The sequence below is a fragment of the Lactuca virosa genome, chromosome 5 (assembly GCF_052849685.1).
Source record: "Lactuca virosa cultivar CGN04683 chromosome 5, Lactuca_virosa_CGN04683_v6, whole genome shotgun sequence".
In the NCBI taxonomy this organism is placed as follows: Eukaryota; Viridiplantae; Streptophyta; class Magnoliopsida; order Asterales; family Asteraceae; genus Lactuca; species Lactuca virosa.
The window spans coordinates 379468760-379485689 of NC_136430.1; the positions used below are offsets into that span (position 1 = coordinate 379468760).

At 36.7% G+C, this 16930-nt stretch overlaps 1 protein-coding gene across 1 annotated transcript; it reads left to right on the top strand.

The window, feature by feature from the left end:
* The first annotated feature begins 14066 nt into the window (after positions 1 to 14066).
* On the top strand, positions 14067 to 15563 carry LOC145113697 (uncharacterized). The gene has a single exon (XM_079049760.1). It carries the CDS (start codon positions 14067 to 14069, stop codon positions 15561 to 15563), a length of 1497 nt encoding a protein of 498 aa, XP_078905886.1.
* The last annotated feature ends 1367 nt before the right edge of the window (positions 15564 to 16930 follow it).

The window sequence follows — 16930 nt, forward strand, 5'->3', positions numbered from 1 at the left end:
TGGCAATGTAAATTACAGAAAAAAAAAGTTTCAATTGGGAAAAGTTGTTTTACTATAATTAAGGGAGAAGAAATTGTTGGGTTTTGGTATACTACAACATCCTATGGTGCACATACAACCCTAAATACCTTGGATCTATGTTTTCACTAATTATACATGCAAATGGTTCCCAAGGTATTAATCTTACAACTAGCATGCATTTAACATAAAATTATAATATACTAGTTAGCATGACATACCTTTTGATGGAGCTTGAATTCTTGGTGTATTTGGCCTTAAAGAGCTTAGCCCCAATAGTGTGGAAGCCTCAAATGGAATCACAACACACCATGGACAAAGGATGAACTTGAGAGAGAATTCCATGCACACAAAAGACACCATGAACCCTAAAAAGATACAAGTGGCGATTTTGGGCAATGAAGTATCTATTTATATGTGGGATTTCTAGGGTCATGGATATAACCCAAATCCATACCCATGGGTTTTATGATCCATGGTTCATGTGGCCCAACTCTTTATGTATCCATACATAAACTTGGTCCAACATGGATCATAAGCCCAACACATATAAATATAACTAATTATCATAATTAGTCCCCATAGATTTAATTAGTCTCTTTCGACCACTAAATTAATTCCAAATTAATTCTTGATCACTACTAATTAAAACATATGATTTCATATTAATATATTATTACTTATAATATATTAATAAACCATAAATAACCTTCTCTCAAAAGTCCATCCTAACAAATTGTCCTGATGATATGCAACTCAAATGGACCATGCTACTCTCGGGTCGAATACATACCGATAATAGTTATGGGCTTAGACACCTAATCCAACAGTCTCCCACTTGGATAAGTCTAAAACTATTATTCAAGTATGACTCCAAGATCCCGACTAGCAATCGTAGCTCTTAAAGTCGCTATCAAACTCTGAACAAATCAAATGACATGTCCATTAGATAAGGGATCATATATTCCTCCATTCTAGATATCATATGGACTGAGACATGGATTATAATCATTCTCTCTGTCCATTTGTTGTTTCCCGATTTCCGATTTATGACGACTGACTAATTGAACAAATCAAATCAGTCCAGGCTCGGCCGAGCACTTACGTTTGTCATCACCAAATCATCGAGGGGCCCACAGATATCGCTTTTATCCCGAAGGTAAAAGGAATGGATAAACTTCGACTCATATGGCTTGTTCTACTACTTGTTGAATCATACACAAAGGCACGTTTTATAACATCGAGTTCCCAATGCATTTTCGTGCAATCAATGTATAACCAACTCATAGTAACAACTCATATCTCTAGGTTTGAAGAATATAAGATATTATCGTCTCATGATCACTCGTGATAAAATCCATGAAGTGATTCCAATAAGCGCGGGTTGAATCCAATACTCAGAACTTATGAGCACTCATGAGTGTTGTAGCCCTTTGTCCAACATCTTAGACCTCTACAAGCCAACCCTTGACAGTCTTAATTCATATCTACTTCCAACATATGACCGACTGTGGATGGTTTGAATAACTTAGTCATCCAGAACAATGACCTAGTTTATTCTGGAAGTCAAAACATGAAAAATGAAACACAAGAATAATTGAATCGAATATGGTATCAAAACCTATGAACATAAATAAAACACCTTTTATTTATCACCATATGATTACACATTATTCATTGTATATTGTTTCAGCTATCAACTTTATTCTTGAATTTAAAACAATAGTTGTCCCATGCTCCAAGCATGTACACTATGTTTTCTAAACACTAGTCATGCCATACACCAAGTATGCATACTATGTTTGTCTATGATCTTTACTTTGTGAAATAGATCAATTGAACATAACTCCAATGATCCTCTTTTCATAGTCCTAAATCCTTACTACAAATGCAAGAATTCCAAATTCATGCCATTTACTGAAATTTGTTAGATTCTAAACTTATATGCATTGATCCTCTTGTAATGATTATGCACAAAGTCAGATAGACTTGACAACAAGCATTACAGAGCATTCCAAAGGAGATCAACTCCTTGGAAACATCCTTCTTGCATTAAGTTTCCTAATCTTACACAGATTGAATAATTTCTAACTTTGAAACATTTCCATATTCCATTTTGACTATCACTTCTGAACAAGAGTTTCCTCCTTACAGATTATGTCAATATGGTCCTTCCAGAATTATCATTATACTTCCAACTGTCCTTGAGCAACCAATCTTTGGTAAACCTTAGATTGTCCTCGACAATTGTTTAATCCTTTTAGTCATATCCAATTCTAGACCTTTTACCTTCTTAATGCCCCAGGCATTTGGAAAATTTTAGAAAGGATGAATATAACACATGCAATCGATCCTATATCCGAAGCATATGGGATACGATTCATGATGTATCACATAAAGACTAAACCAGTCTTTTGCTATAATATTTCCATTTCAATTTGCCAAGTTCTCATAATTCAGATTATGAAAAGGGATGTCGTAATCATAATCGAATTTTAGAACGCAAATAATGGACCCTATATTAGAATTTTCTTATGTTGAGCCATTCCAACATAACATTCATATATATACTTGACTAAATACGATTAAAACCTCAATCTAAGCTTTTAGATTTGAGATGAAGTATAATTTCCTCTCCCTTAATTATAGCAAAACAACTTTTTCCCAATTGAAACCTTTTGTTTTCTATAATTAACATTGCTAACTTGCAACCTTTATCATAATTATCATGCTCCCACTAACATGATGATTATTAGCATAACACTTATGCTCCCACTAGCTTTGACATGTACTCAGAAATCAGTTGAACTTCTAGAAAAAACAATACTTTATTGACTTTCTTACCAAAGTTCAGATTTCTGATACTAGATTGCTTTGATAAAACTTTATCAATATCATACACCTTATCTTAGATAGCTCACAGGTGTGTCTAAACAATTTCAGAACTATGAAAAGGGATGCCGTAATCATAGTCTCAATTGTTTAGACCTTTGCCACTTCTCACAAGTCCATGTTAGTGTGTCGGTTAACCACACAACTCCACTAACGACTTTGAGAATGCAAATATCACAATTGCTATCTACTTCAAATCTACTTGGTGGAAGTGTTTCCTCACCATCATTTTCATGAATCGGAGAGAAACCTTATGACCCTTAGATTTAATGGTGTATGTGTTCTTATCCATGTAAATTGTCAAAACCATAGTCACAAGACAAGGATAATGACAAATCCAAACTCATATGGACTGAGCTCAATCTTAATTTCTTGCCACCTGGCAGCTCAAGGGCCTGCCATTGCTTCCAAGTTGTTGTGCAACCAATTGAGAACTCTAAGAACTCATATGCAAAGCCAACTTTAACTGGAATGGGCACAGAATATGTCAACACGATAGGTTATAAACCTCAAGTCGTGTGCTAGTGAAGAACTTCAGGTTTTATTCTTGATTAGTTCTTGAGACTTTCAAGACCTTTAAGACTCCCACTGTCCTCTTGACATATAAGACTTTCTTGTCAGATATTCAAGAGATAGTGTGGATTCTAATCAAGACAAACACTTCACACAATTGGCCTTAGTTGGTCTTTGTTTTATCCAAAACATCACAACTTACCAATTTCAAATGTACAAGAGTAGAAAACTTTTACTCTTACATTTGATAAGTGTTTTAAACCTTCTTTAAGACATGTCAGTCAAGTTACAATCTTAGAGTATAACTCTAAGAATTGTTTTTGGAACGAAGTATGAATCATCTTCTTGATTTAACCACTTCAATAATTCATAACTCCTCTTCTTAACTATCAGAATGCACTTAGAGGATGAATTGTGATAAGGTCTCAAAATCATTAAGATGGTCTTAAAACATGATACTAAAGTACTCTCCCATCTTTTCATATTTGAGAAACTTTTATCTTTCTGCCTAAATTGATTCTTCTTATTCGCTCTGCCATACATTGGAACCTTTTCCAATGTCTCAGAATTACACTTAAGCTTGTAAGTATAACCATATTTACTGAGCTATAGTAAATTATGACGAATAGTCTTATCGATCTTTTGTGGTGGACTCTGACCAGTGCACAAGAATGTATACCCGATCCCTTAGTCCTTCACTTGACTCACACACCCATGTGAACAAGTAGTTAGTCTTAATTTTTCCAATGCTCGAAAGTTCTCATTCATCATGCTATACAACTTGCATGATTCCAAGTTTCTATCCAACTGAAACTTGGGTGATGAGAATCTTTCCTTATTTGGTAAATTTAGACACTACCACAAATGAAAGAATAAAATTCATATTTCCACTCTTGCTCTTAATGGAATCTTATAAGCAACACAGATTTTCACAAATGTCATTGTAAGGATATTTTAAAATAAATAAAATCAAAAGATTTACCTTTTATTTTAAAACTTTGCGGAAAATCTTATCCTTACAATCCATATGAAAACTTGTTGTTATCTATTCCTAAGCAAAATATCATAACTCCTAAGAAGTAGCTCAAGAATCCGATCTTCAAACTATGCGATAGAAATCCATCTACGCGATCAGATTCAGCATATTCTTTCTTTAAGTTTCTTCACTTTTCTTTGATTCTTAAAACATCAACATGTGACCCAGTCACATCATGTATCAAGAATCTCAGAATAGAAACTTAGCAGAGTTAGATAGTGGACTTTACCTGAAGTAGAGTCAAACTTATTGACTTTAACATTCTTAGGTAAATTTGGCAGCTTCGCAACCAATGCCCCTTTCTTTGGCAATATAAACATATGGACCCTTTGGTAATGGGACTATCTCAGACTTAGCTTTTCTCTTTACCATTTGGTCAACCGAGTTGACTATGGCCGATCCATTTCCATTGGGAAGAGAATGCTTTTTTGGATTCCCAGTGTCATCATTGTCAATGTCCATAAAGTTTTTAGGAAGTTGATCTTAGCAAATAGATAAGATCATTAAGGGTCTTGTCATAGTCTGTTTCATAGGTGTTCCAAAAGAACTCACTATGTGACTTAGAAAGTAGTTGAGCCACCAACTTTCTCAAGACTTTGACACCCAACTCTCCCGGCTTGTCAATATGTGACTACATCTCCAAGATGTGATCACACATAGACCTTTGCTTGCCAATAGGGCTTGAGTGACCTTAAACTTTTCAGGAACTTGTGGGTTAGGGAGAATAATTGGAGGAGGTGAAAGAAGTATGATTTCCATGGGACATCATCTTCATTTAGGAAAGCTTGTTTCAAGAGATTTGGGAAGATCATAAATGTCTAAACCAGACATCTTTTGGGAGATACTCAAGATAGTTGATTTAAAGTCCTTAATATAACACCCAATATGAAATATTAAGGCTAGGACCCAACACAATACTTTTATAACTTGGAAGAGGGATGCCGTAATCCAAGCTATAAAATATTTGAAGGTAGGCGAATGACAATTCGCCAATTTCCACCATGAAAACGAAATATATATTATTAGGTTTTAATTGGTTTTTGAAACTCCTAGATATTTGAGATTCATTGAACTGTTCAATGGCATGTTTCAATCTCGAGTGTGCCCTTCAGGTTTTGTGACTGGGATGCCGAGGATCACAAAACAAGGTGTGAAGTAACCATGCAAATTACTTGGTACCTTTAAGTGTTTACCCCTCAATCGATGTGCCGGTTAACCACACACGCTCCATCGATACTATGATAAACATTAGGTTACCCTTTGCCTACCTTGTTAAATACGAGTTAGTGTGCCGGTTAACCACACACGCTCCACTAACCGACTTAAACAAAGTGCAAAGTGTAATTTCATGGATTAGCACCTTATTCACTTTTTCCTAAGTAACTAAGATTGGGTATTTATAAAAGGTTTAGTTACTTAGTATTTATCATTAATACTTTTAATGAAGGGAGAATTATAGTCCTTGTCCTACCCATTCGGCTAACGACCCTCCACCGGTCAAGGAAGCGGTGGGTGAGAGTGGACACCCATTAAACTGTCATTTTATAGGCAGTAACCTTATACCACCTTATAGACCGGCTTCGTGAATGAGGCCTACTAACGGTAAGACTGACTTTGTTCTTATACATATATATATATATATATATATATATATATATATATATATATATATATATATATATATAAGTATTAACTATTAATATTATAATAGTATAAGGGTGTATTTTAAACATTTAAAATACTTGGTGGTTTAATCTATTAATTAAACTATACTCTTAATTTAATTAAACTTAAACCATGTCTTTATGGAATTATTAACTCTTTTAATTAGACACTTTAATTAATTTAATGAAGTCCATAAAGTTTGAACTTTAACTTTTAAAATTCTTGGGTTTGGAATTAAAGTGTATATGGGGTTTGACTTTACAAATTCCAAAACTTAAGGACAAGTTTTGAACAATTCAAAAAACTTATGGTTTCCATAACTTATGAATTTTAAAGTGGTTTAATGAAAAAACTCTTCAAGTTCCATAACTTGTAGACAAGTTATGGAAGACTTTAAAAGCATTAAAAATGTGACTCTTCATTTTTTCATAACTTATGGAATTTTTATGGGTTTTAAAATTCATAAATATGACTTTTCATGTAACTTGAGGACAAGTTACAAAAACACATATTATGAACAACTTCAAGATTAATTTGGATTGAAAACAACTATCTCATAATTTTTCCTATTAATCTAAACAAACTCATAAACATGAACATTCATAATCAACATTTTTCAAGCATCATATAAACATGTATAAAACTTGAAACTTTGATTATTATCCTTTATTTGGATGAGAATAAACATTACCATAGTATCAAAAAACAAATTTTATGAACAAAAACACTTTGCGGTAATGATTCTAATCCAAAACAGGCCAAAAAACTCGAAGATAAGCTGTCAGGGGGTCCAACTCGTCGAGTGCATGAACCAACTCGACGAGTTGGATGAATTTGTTCATGGACTCGTCGAGTCTGCTGTCCCGACAGCAAAAAATTCGATTTTTTTCAGTTTTTTTTTTCAGCAACCTGCATCAAGTATAATTGAAAACAACTCATGGCTCTGATACCACTGTTGGGTTTTGGTATACTATAACATCGTATGGTGCACATACAACCCTAAATACCTTGGATCTATGTTTTCACTAATTATACATGCAAATGGTTCCCAAGGTATTAATCTTACAACTAGCATGCATTTAACATAAAATTATAATATACTAGTTAGCATGACATACCTTTTGATGGAGCTTGAATTCTTGGTGTATTTGGCCTTAAAGAGCTTAGCCCCAATAGTGTGGAAGCCTCAAATGGAATCACAACACACCATGGACAAAGGATGAACTTGAGAGAGAATTCCATGCACACAAAAGACACCATGAACCCTAAAAAGATACAAGTGGCGATTTTGGGCAATGAAGTATCTATTTATATGTGGGATTTCTAGGGTCATGGATATAACCCAAATCCATACCCATAGGTTTTATGATCCATGGTTCATGTGGCCCAACTCTTTATGTATCCATACATAAACTTGGTCCAACATGGATCATAAGCCCAACACATATAAATATAACTAATTATCATAATTAGTCTCCATAGATTTAATTAGTCTCTTTCGACCACTAAATTAATTCCAAATTAATTCTTGATCACTACTAATTAAAACATATGATTTCATATTAATATATTATTACTTATAATATATTAATAAACCATAAATAACCTTCTCTCAAAAGTCCATCCTAACAAATTGTCCTGATGATATGCAACCCAAATGGACCATGCTACTCTCGGGTCGAATACATACCAATAATAGTTATGAGCTTAGACACCTAATCCAACAGAAATTATACTTCATTTCAATTCTAAAAGCTTAGATTGTGAGATTTTAATCAAATTTAGTCAAGTATATATATGAATGTTATGTTGGAATGGTTCAACATAAGGAAATTCTATATATGGGAACATTATTTGCGTTCTAAAATTCGATTATGATTACGTCATCCCTTTTCATAATCTGAATTATGAGAACATGGCAAAAAGAAATAGAATTATGATAGCAAAAGACTGGTCTAGTATCATGTCTTTATGTGAGACATCATGAATCGTGTCCTATATGCTTCGGATATAGGATCGATTGCATGTGATATAATATTCATTCTTTCTAAATTTTCCAAATGCCTTGGGCATTAAGAGGGGAAAAGGGCTAGAATTGGATATGACTAAAATGATTAAGAAATTGTCGAGGACAATCTGAGGTTTACCAAATATTGGTTGCTCATGGACAGTTGGAAGTATGATGTAAATTTTTGGAAATGACCATATTGACATATTCTGGAAAGAGGCAACTCTTGTTCAAAAGTGATAGTCAAAATGGGAATATGGAAATGTTTCCATAGGTGGAAGTTATTCATTAAATCTGTGTAAGATTAGAAAACTTAATGCAAGAAGGATGTTCAAAGCAATGTACTTTGAATTTGAGACTTCGTTTCCATGGAATTGATCTCCATTGGAATACTATGTAATGTCTGTTGACAAGTCTTTGTGACTTTGTGCATAGTCATTACAAGAGGATCAATGCATATAAGTTTAGAATTTAATAGATTTCGGTAAATGGTAGGAATTTGGAATTCTTACATTTACGGTAAGGATTTGGGATTGTGAAATGAGCATCATTGGAATCATGTTCAATTGGTCTATTTCACAAAGTAAGGATCATAGACAAACATAGTGTGCATACTTGGAGTATGGCATAACTGTTGTTTGGACAAAACATAGTGTGCATGCTTGGAGCATGGCATGACTATTGTTTTGATTCAAGTATAAAGTTGATTATTTGAAACATTATACAATGAATAATGAGTAATCAATATGGTGTTTAAATAAAAGGTGTTTTATTTACTCTCAAAGGTGCTTGGGACCATAGAGGATTAGTATTATTCTTGTGTTTCACTTTGCATGTTTTAACTTCCAGAATAACTAGGTCGTTCTTTCCGATTGACTAAGTTATTCAAACCATCCACAGTCGATAATACGTTAGAAGTAGGTATTAAGGCAAGACTGTCATTAATTGGGTTTGTAGATGTCTAAGGTGTTGGACATAGCAAGAGTTGCTACAACATTCATGAGTGCTCATAAGTTCTGAGTATTGGATTAAACCCACGCTCATTTGACTCACTTCATGGATTTTATCACGAGTGATCATGAGACGATAATATCTTATATTCTTCAAACCTAGAGATATGAGTTGTTGACTATGAGTTGGTTATATATTGATTGTATGAAAACGCATTGGTAACTCGATGTTATAAAACGTGCCTTTGTGTATGATTCAACAAGTAGTAGAACAAGCATATGAGTCAAAGTTTATCAATTCCTTTTACCCTTGGAGGGATAAAAGCGATATCTATGGGCCCCTCGATGATTTAGTGATGACAAACGTAAGTGCTCGGCCGGGCTTGGACTGATTTGATTTGTTCAATTAGTCGGTCGTCATAAATCGGAAATCGGGAAACAACAAATGGACTAAGAGAATGATTATAATCCATGTCTCAGTCTATATGATATCTAGAATGGAGGAATATATGATCCCTTATCTAATGGACACGTCATTGACTAGGTCAGAGTTCGACAGCGGCTTTTAAGAGCTACTGTTGCTAGTCGGGATCTTGGAGTCATACATAATAATAGTTTTAGACTTATCCAAGTGGGAGACTGTTGGATTAGATGTCTAAGCCCATGACTATTATTGGTATGTATTCGAACCGAGAGTAGCATGGTCCATTTGGGTTGCATATCATCAGGATAATTTGTTAGGATGGACTTTTGAGAGAAGAGGTTGTATATGATTTATTAATATATTATAAGCTATAATATATTAATATGAAATCATATGTTTTAATTAGTATTGATCAAGAATTAATTTGGAATTAATTTAGTGATCAAAAGAGACTAATTAAATCTATGGGGACTAATTATGGTAATTAGTGATATTTATATGTGTTGGGCTTATGATCCATGTTGGACCAAGTTTATGTATGAGTGCATAAAGAGTTGGGCCACATGAACCATGGATCATAAAACCCATGGGTATGGATTTGGGTTATACCCATGACCCTTGAAATACACATATAAATACAAGCATCTTGACCTAAAACCGCCACCCTTATGTGTAACATCCCAACCGTCAGGTATTATTAAGTTTTCCATTTAGACTTCATGTCTAAGGTCTACTCGACGAGTTGGCGCTTGACTCCTCAAGTAGCAGCGGGCCAGGACACGTCAATTGATGAATGACTCGTCGAGTTGGCATGAGGGACTCGACGAGTAGGAGCTGGCAGTGGAAACCCTAATTTTTCAGGGTTTTTGCACCCTATATATTGGACCATTAGCGCCTCCCACTGTCCTCTATCACCCTCTTGAGACCCAGAAACCCTAATTGCTGTGAGTGAGAGCTTGGAGAGTGTTTTGGAGCTTTGGGGAGTGACTTTTGTGAAGGAAACTTGTAGATCAAGAGGCTAGCATCAAGATTTCCGTGTGGATCCAGAGTCTACTTCCGTTTGGGCACGTTTTGGAGGTAACCAACTGTTACCTTAACCTCTTTTTCTTCTAGAACCATTCATATGTGAAAACTAGGGCTTTCTTTAGTTATTCATGAAGGGATGTTGGTATGAGAGCTAGATCTGAAGTTTAAACTTCAGATCTGAACCTCTTTTGAGTCCTAAGTCCATAAAGTTTCCAGCTTTCGCAAGGATGAGACTCTCCTATGGTGTAAAGCTCCATTAGAAGCTTAGATTGGTCATTTAGAGCCTTTAGGGCCTTGCATGTGTGTAAAGTTTGCAACTTTACGTGTTAAACATGCCTTAGAAGCTTGGATCTGTAATCTGGAACCTTGGCATGGCTTAAAAAGTGTCTGCATGGATGAAGGTCTGAAAGGACTCGGCGAGTTGCATAGTCAACTCGGCGAGTCATATGAAGATGGTCGTGAACTCGTCGAGTTGATGAACAAACTCCGCGAGTCCGTTGAAGATTGCCTTGAACTCGGCGAGTCGTTCGAAGACTCGGCGAGTCGGCTAGGGTTTCTCCCAATTCTTGGACACCTATGAACTCGGCGAGTTAAAGGGGAACTCGAACGAGCCAATCAAGGATTTCACGACTTCTCGAGTTTAGGAAGGACTCGACGAGTCGATGAACCGCACTCGACGAGTCTAGTCAACATGGACTGTTGACTTTGACTGTGGACTTTGACTTTGACCAAGAGTTGACCAGTTGACTTCTGAGGGTATTATGGTAATTTGGAGATTTTTGAAAAAGGGTTTTATGGTAACTATAGGTGGTGGAGTTCGTGTTGGTGATCCGGGAGTTGAGTTTTTTAGTTTCAGACGACAGTTGCAAGGTGAGTTTTCCTCACTATACTCAAGGGTCTAAGGCACCAAGGCCGACCCTTTAGATTATTATATGGTTATGTTATGCTAGTATGATCTGTTAGATCGGTATCCTAGAGGGTAGGATAATAGTATATGATATGTGGTATGATCTGTTAGATTGGCATCCTGGTAGATAGGATGGTGTTATGTGTTATGTGGTAAGATCCGTTAGATCAAGTATTGTCTATAGACTGTTATGTGGTTATCTATTATATGTGTACATGTTTGTTTGGCGGTTGAGGCTTATCTGCTTGGTGCGAAGGCCAATAGACCTGGGCATTCCAACCTGTAGGTTGTGGGCCGTGAGTATTCCATCCCGAGGATGATTGGACTCAGAGTATGTGGGCATTCCAACCTATTGGTTGTGGGCCTGGGGTATTCCAACCTGATGGTTGATTGGACCCATAAGGTGTTGGCAATCCAACCTGTTGGTTGTGGGCCTGGGTTATTCCAACCCGATGGTTGATTGGACCTATAGTATGCTGTTATGATTCTATGTGTATTGTTGCGGGTATGGGTATTTTGGGGGAACTCACTAAGCTCTCGGGCTTACAGTTTCAATTTATTGTTTCAGGTACATCAGGGGATCGCGGCAAGGCGAAGGCGTGATCGTACAGCTCCTCATGTTTTGTCTATGTTTCTGGGAAAACTCTGATATTATACATTTTGAAAACAAAGTTGTAATGATTTTTAATGGTTTGAAATGTTTTTAAAAGTTTAAATTGGTTTGAATTTTTGGGTGTTACATTATGTGTGTGTATGTTCTTGGAGTTCATGAAGGTTTTAGAGTGCATGGAGATTCTCTCTCAAGTCCTACCTTTTTCCTTGATGTGTTGTGACTTCATTTGAGGCTTCCACACTATTGGGGCTAAGCTCTTAAGGCCAAATACATCAAGACTTCCAGCCACTTAAAAGGTATGTTACACTAACTAGTATCTTGTGTAGTTTACATCTTTGCATGCTAGTTATAAGCTAAATACCTTGGAAACACCTTTGCATGTATAATTAGTGAAAACATAGATCCAAGGTATTTAGGGTTGTATGTGCACCATAGGATGTTGTAGTATACAAAACCCATCATTCCATCCCAAGGATGACTTGGCCCATCGTAGATATGCCTGGTATTCCAGCCCAAGGCTGATTGGGCCAGGCATGAGTATTTGGGCATGTTTGTTTGTATATGTTATCCGTTGTGTGGTGGTATTATGGGGAAACCCACTAAGCTTCGTGCTTACAGTTTTGGTGTATGGTTTCAGGTACTTCAGTGGATAGTGGCAAGGCGAAGGCGTGACCGTACACATCCTTGGGTTTACAACTAAATGGATATTGGGAGACTCTGAATTTAAATAATGTTTTCGAAATAATAGTTTGTAAAAACTTTTATTAATAAATGGAAAAGACCAGGATGTCATCAATAAATACAATCACAGACCGATCCAACATGGTCCTACATACGCGATTCATGAGATCCATGAATGCGTATGGAGCATTGGTGAGCCTGAAAGGCATCACCATGAACTCGAAATGACCATAATGAGTCCGTAAGGCCGTATTCTATATGTCCTCCTCTTTGAACCTCATATGGTGATAACCCGAAAACAAATCAATCGTGGAGAATCAAGATGCACCATGAAGCTGATCAAATAAATCATCGATCCTCGGGAGTGGGTAACGGTTCTTCACCGCTAGCTTATTCAGCTCCTGGTAGTCAATACACATTCGATGCGTCCCATCATTTTTCTTCACAAATAAGATCGACGCCCCCATGGTGAACTACTCTGCCGGATAAATCCCTTGTCTAGCAGCTCCTGCAACTATGTAGACAACTCATGCATCTCTGGAGGTGTTAACCGATAAGGTGCTTTGGCTATCGGAGCCGCACCTGGAACCAAATCAATCTGAGACTCCACCTGCCTCTCCGGAGGCACTCTTCGAAAATCCTTTGGGAACACATCCGGGTACTCTCGAACAATCAGTACATCATCTATGTGTAAGGTCACACCGTATGATCTGATGAGTCAAACACACGACACGCTGATAGGTAATCGTCAACGTCTACTACATCTACAACGCCAACGTATCAAGCTTATCAGCGTCAACTTATAGTACAGTTATCCGATTGTAATCTTTTTTATATTAGGTAATGATATAGATAAGTACAGATTAGATCACAGATCTGGTATCTTTGTGATATGATCGGTTCTTAGTATACATTAGACGCAATCCCTTTAATCAAGTGATTCATATGTATATATTAGTATATATATATATATATATATATATATATATATATATATATATATATACAACATTAGGGCAAACCCTAATGTTGTGATCGTGGCTTTGTATCAATCGTCTTTGTGACAAACTCGTCTTTTTGGTGAAGACAAAACCTCTTTCTTTGTGAAAGAAACAATTTGGAGAACTCTTTGTGTCTTTTAAATTATGTTCTTTACTTTTCGTTCTTTAAGTTTCTTTTTAGTCTTTATACCTGAAGTAGATCCAATCAATAAAAACCTTCAATTGGTATCAGAGTGGGTTTTTGACACTCAAGTAATCATGTCGACTTCAAGCAATTCCAATTTTTTTTTGGTCTCAGCAAAATTCCTCCTTTCGATGAACACAATTTCGCCATGTGGAAAACCAAGGCCATGGTGGTTCTTGAAACCATGGACTATGAGATGATAAATATTGTTGAAAAAGGTCCCCATGTTCTTATGTACCAATCCATGGTCAATAACGCTCCTGTTGGCCCCCTGAAGCAAAATCCAGAAACGAGTTATGATGACGATGACAAGAGAATGCTCAATATTGATGTAAAAGCCAAGATTGCTATTGGAAACCCTCTTCCATACCACATGTATTATCTCGTACATAATTGTGAATCAACCCAAGAGATGATGGACACGTTGACAGTGGCTTATGAAGACACTGTGGAAGTCCAGGCTACAACCACCAATAGTCTTAATCGTAGATACGGGGATTTCTTTGCTCAACAAGGTGAGTCTCTTACCCAAACCTTCAATAGGTTTAACCGTTTGGTTAATGATATGCGTAGGCTGGGAATCGCCAAGCACTCATCACAGTTGGTTCTAAAGTTTCTCTATTCTCTTAGGAAAAGATGGGAACATCACGCTGATGTTCTTAAGAACGGTGAGAAGATCGATACCATGGATCTGAATTCTTTGTTATTTAATCTGCGAAATTATGAAGAGACCAAATCTCTTCGTAAAAAAATCATGAAGGAGTCGAACAAGGAAAAATATGTTGCACTAGTGTCACGAAAGGAAACAATGAAGCACATCAGTGACTTAGATAATTCAGATCGGGGTGAAGAAAGTGACGGAGATCTCACCGATGAGCTTGTTGCCAGCGTTGCACTTATCTTCAAGCGTTACGAAGAAAGCAGAGCAAATGGGGTTAGAAGAGCTCAGTTCAAGGGAAGCGGTTCAATAAGGAGATCCACTTCCAAGAAGAGAAACTCAGGTAATTGCTTTAATTGTGGAAGCCCTTATCATTTTTCTAGGGACTGCAAAGAAAATAATGAAACCCAAAGTCATGAGAACTATGAAGTTTTGTACAAGAAGCTGGTGGCTCATCTGAACAAGGAAAACATCTGTCTACCAAAAGCTTTCATTGCAAAAAAAGCGGATCATGAAGAATGGGTGGATAAAGAAGAGACATCTGAAGATGAGGGACTAAATGTTAAGGGTCTCATGGCACTTGTCAATGATTTCTTTGATGGCATTCGTGACGCTGATGGTTCTCATGCTGGTAAAGGATCAAGTCCAAATCTAGGTCAAACTTGGTACCTAGATAGCGAAAGCTCTAAACACTTGACCGATTACAAGTCCCTCTTAAAAAATTTTGTAGAGAAGGATGGTCCAATGGTAAACTTCAGTGACAATAGTGGAAGAGCTGTTACAGGCATTGGAAATTTTGAATGCAGGACGATTAAGATGGAGGATGTATTTTATGTAGAAGGTCTGAAAGGCAACTTCATCTCCATCAGTCAACTTTGTGATGCTGGTTACAAAGTTCTTTTCAACCGTCATGAGGGAAAAGTGTTTGATTCTGAAAACAAAATTGTGCTTTCTGCTCTCAGGGAGAAAAATATTTATATGGTTTGATTTATTGGTTTAGACGCTGATACATTATTTTGTTTTATGCTTTGCTACTTCTGAACATAAGCTGCTATTTTTTATTTACTATATATTTTTGTTCATTAAATTTTTCTTTTGTTTTACCAAAAGAGTATACATTGTAAATACACATTTTGCTACTAACATTGCCGATGTGCGTTCTTCTCTTTCCTTTGTTTGTGTCAGGACTTTCTGTCTCTATCTCAACATTGATCTTAACTGATTAAGATCAGTATGTCAATCCTTGAATACATCACCCTCCTTGTTGGAGCTAGTTGACGTTGACTCTGCATCCTTTCTTCAGCACCAACTACCCTCTCACTCAAGCTGATGCTCACGCTGATAAACATGTTGTTTCCCATTGATGAGACCAGATAGGAGAGAACTATACCAAAGGATGTTCTTCTGGACACATATCTATTTTGTCTTGAACAACCTATTTCGGTTGAAATAAGATGACGTGGAGCGCGACTATCTTCTATTAAAACTCTGATGAGTTCAAGATTGCAGAGAAGAGAAATATCAACAGGGTAACAAAAATCTGAAGAGGAAAGGGTATCTTAAAATAATTCTTCTTGCGTTCTTGACAGAAATCAAGAGATAAAAGAGGAGATTTTAGAGAAATTAAGAGACAAGATATGAGAGTTTATAGATATGATAGGTCTTGTGTTCTAGAAAAAAATCGGGAGAGGGTATCATTGTGTATCCGAATAAGAGACTGTTAACAAATTGATGATGGGGAAAACCAATGAACTCCTCGTCTTCTACATCCAGACCTTCCGTCTTTCTAAGAGACGATTGACGGGAACCAAACTCCAATAGTCGAAGCAATTAAGTGACACAGTCAATAGGAGATGCTGAGCTCATTAGGGAAAAATACCTAAAAATGATGGACTAAAGTTATGCCCCTCTTCACTTTGCTGCCCTAGGCCTCTGGCCAACTCGCCCGGGTATATGGCCAGCACTGCAGGTGGCGGAAGAGAGTATGAAAGAGGATTTAAGGGCTATAAAGCCTTATGAGCATAAGGAGTCGCCGAAACTGTGAGGATGAAGGTTGATTGATTTTGTCGAGGTCTTCTGTAAAAGCCCTAGTTGGTGGACGGAGGCGTTGATTACTGGCGATGAAGGGCCAGTAGGGTTTCATCAAATATGAGTGTGGTAGCACAAGGCGGAAAACGAGAAAGGGGAGCGACCATAAACAAATGAGGGAGATAGAACAAATTTGCCCTAAATAGCCCAAGGCGAGGTTTTTTAATTTTTGGGTATATGCTTTCCCCTACTAGCTACTAACTAAGGATGAGACGCGTGTTTGCCTAAAAAATTACTAAACGACAACTAGGTTTAGGACACGCAAA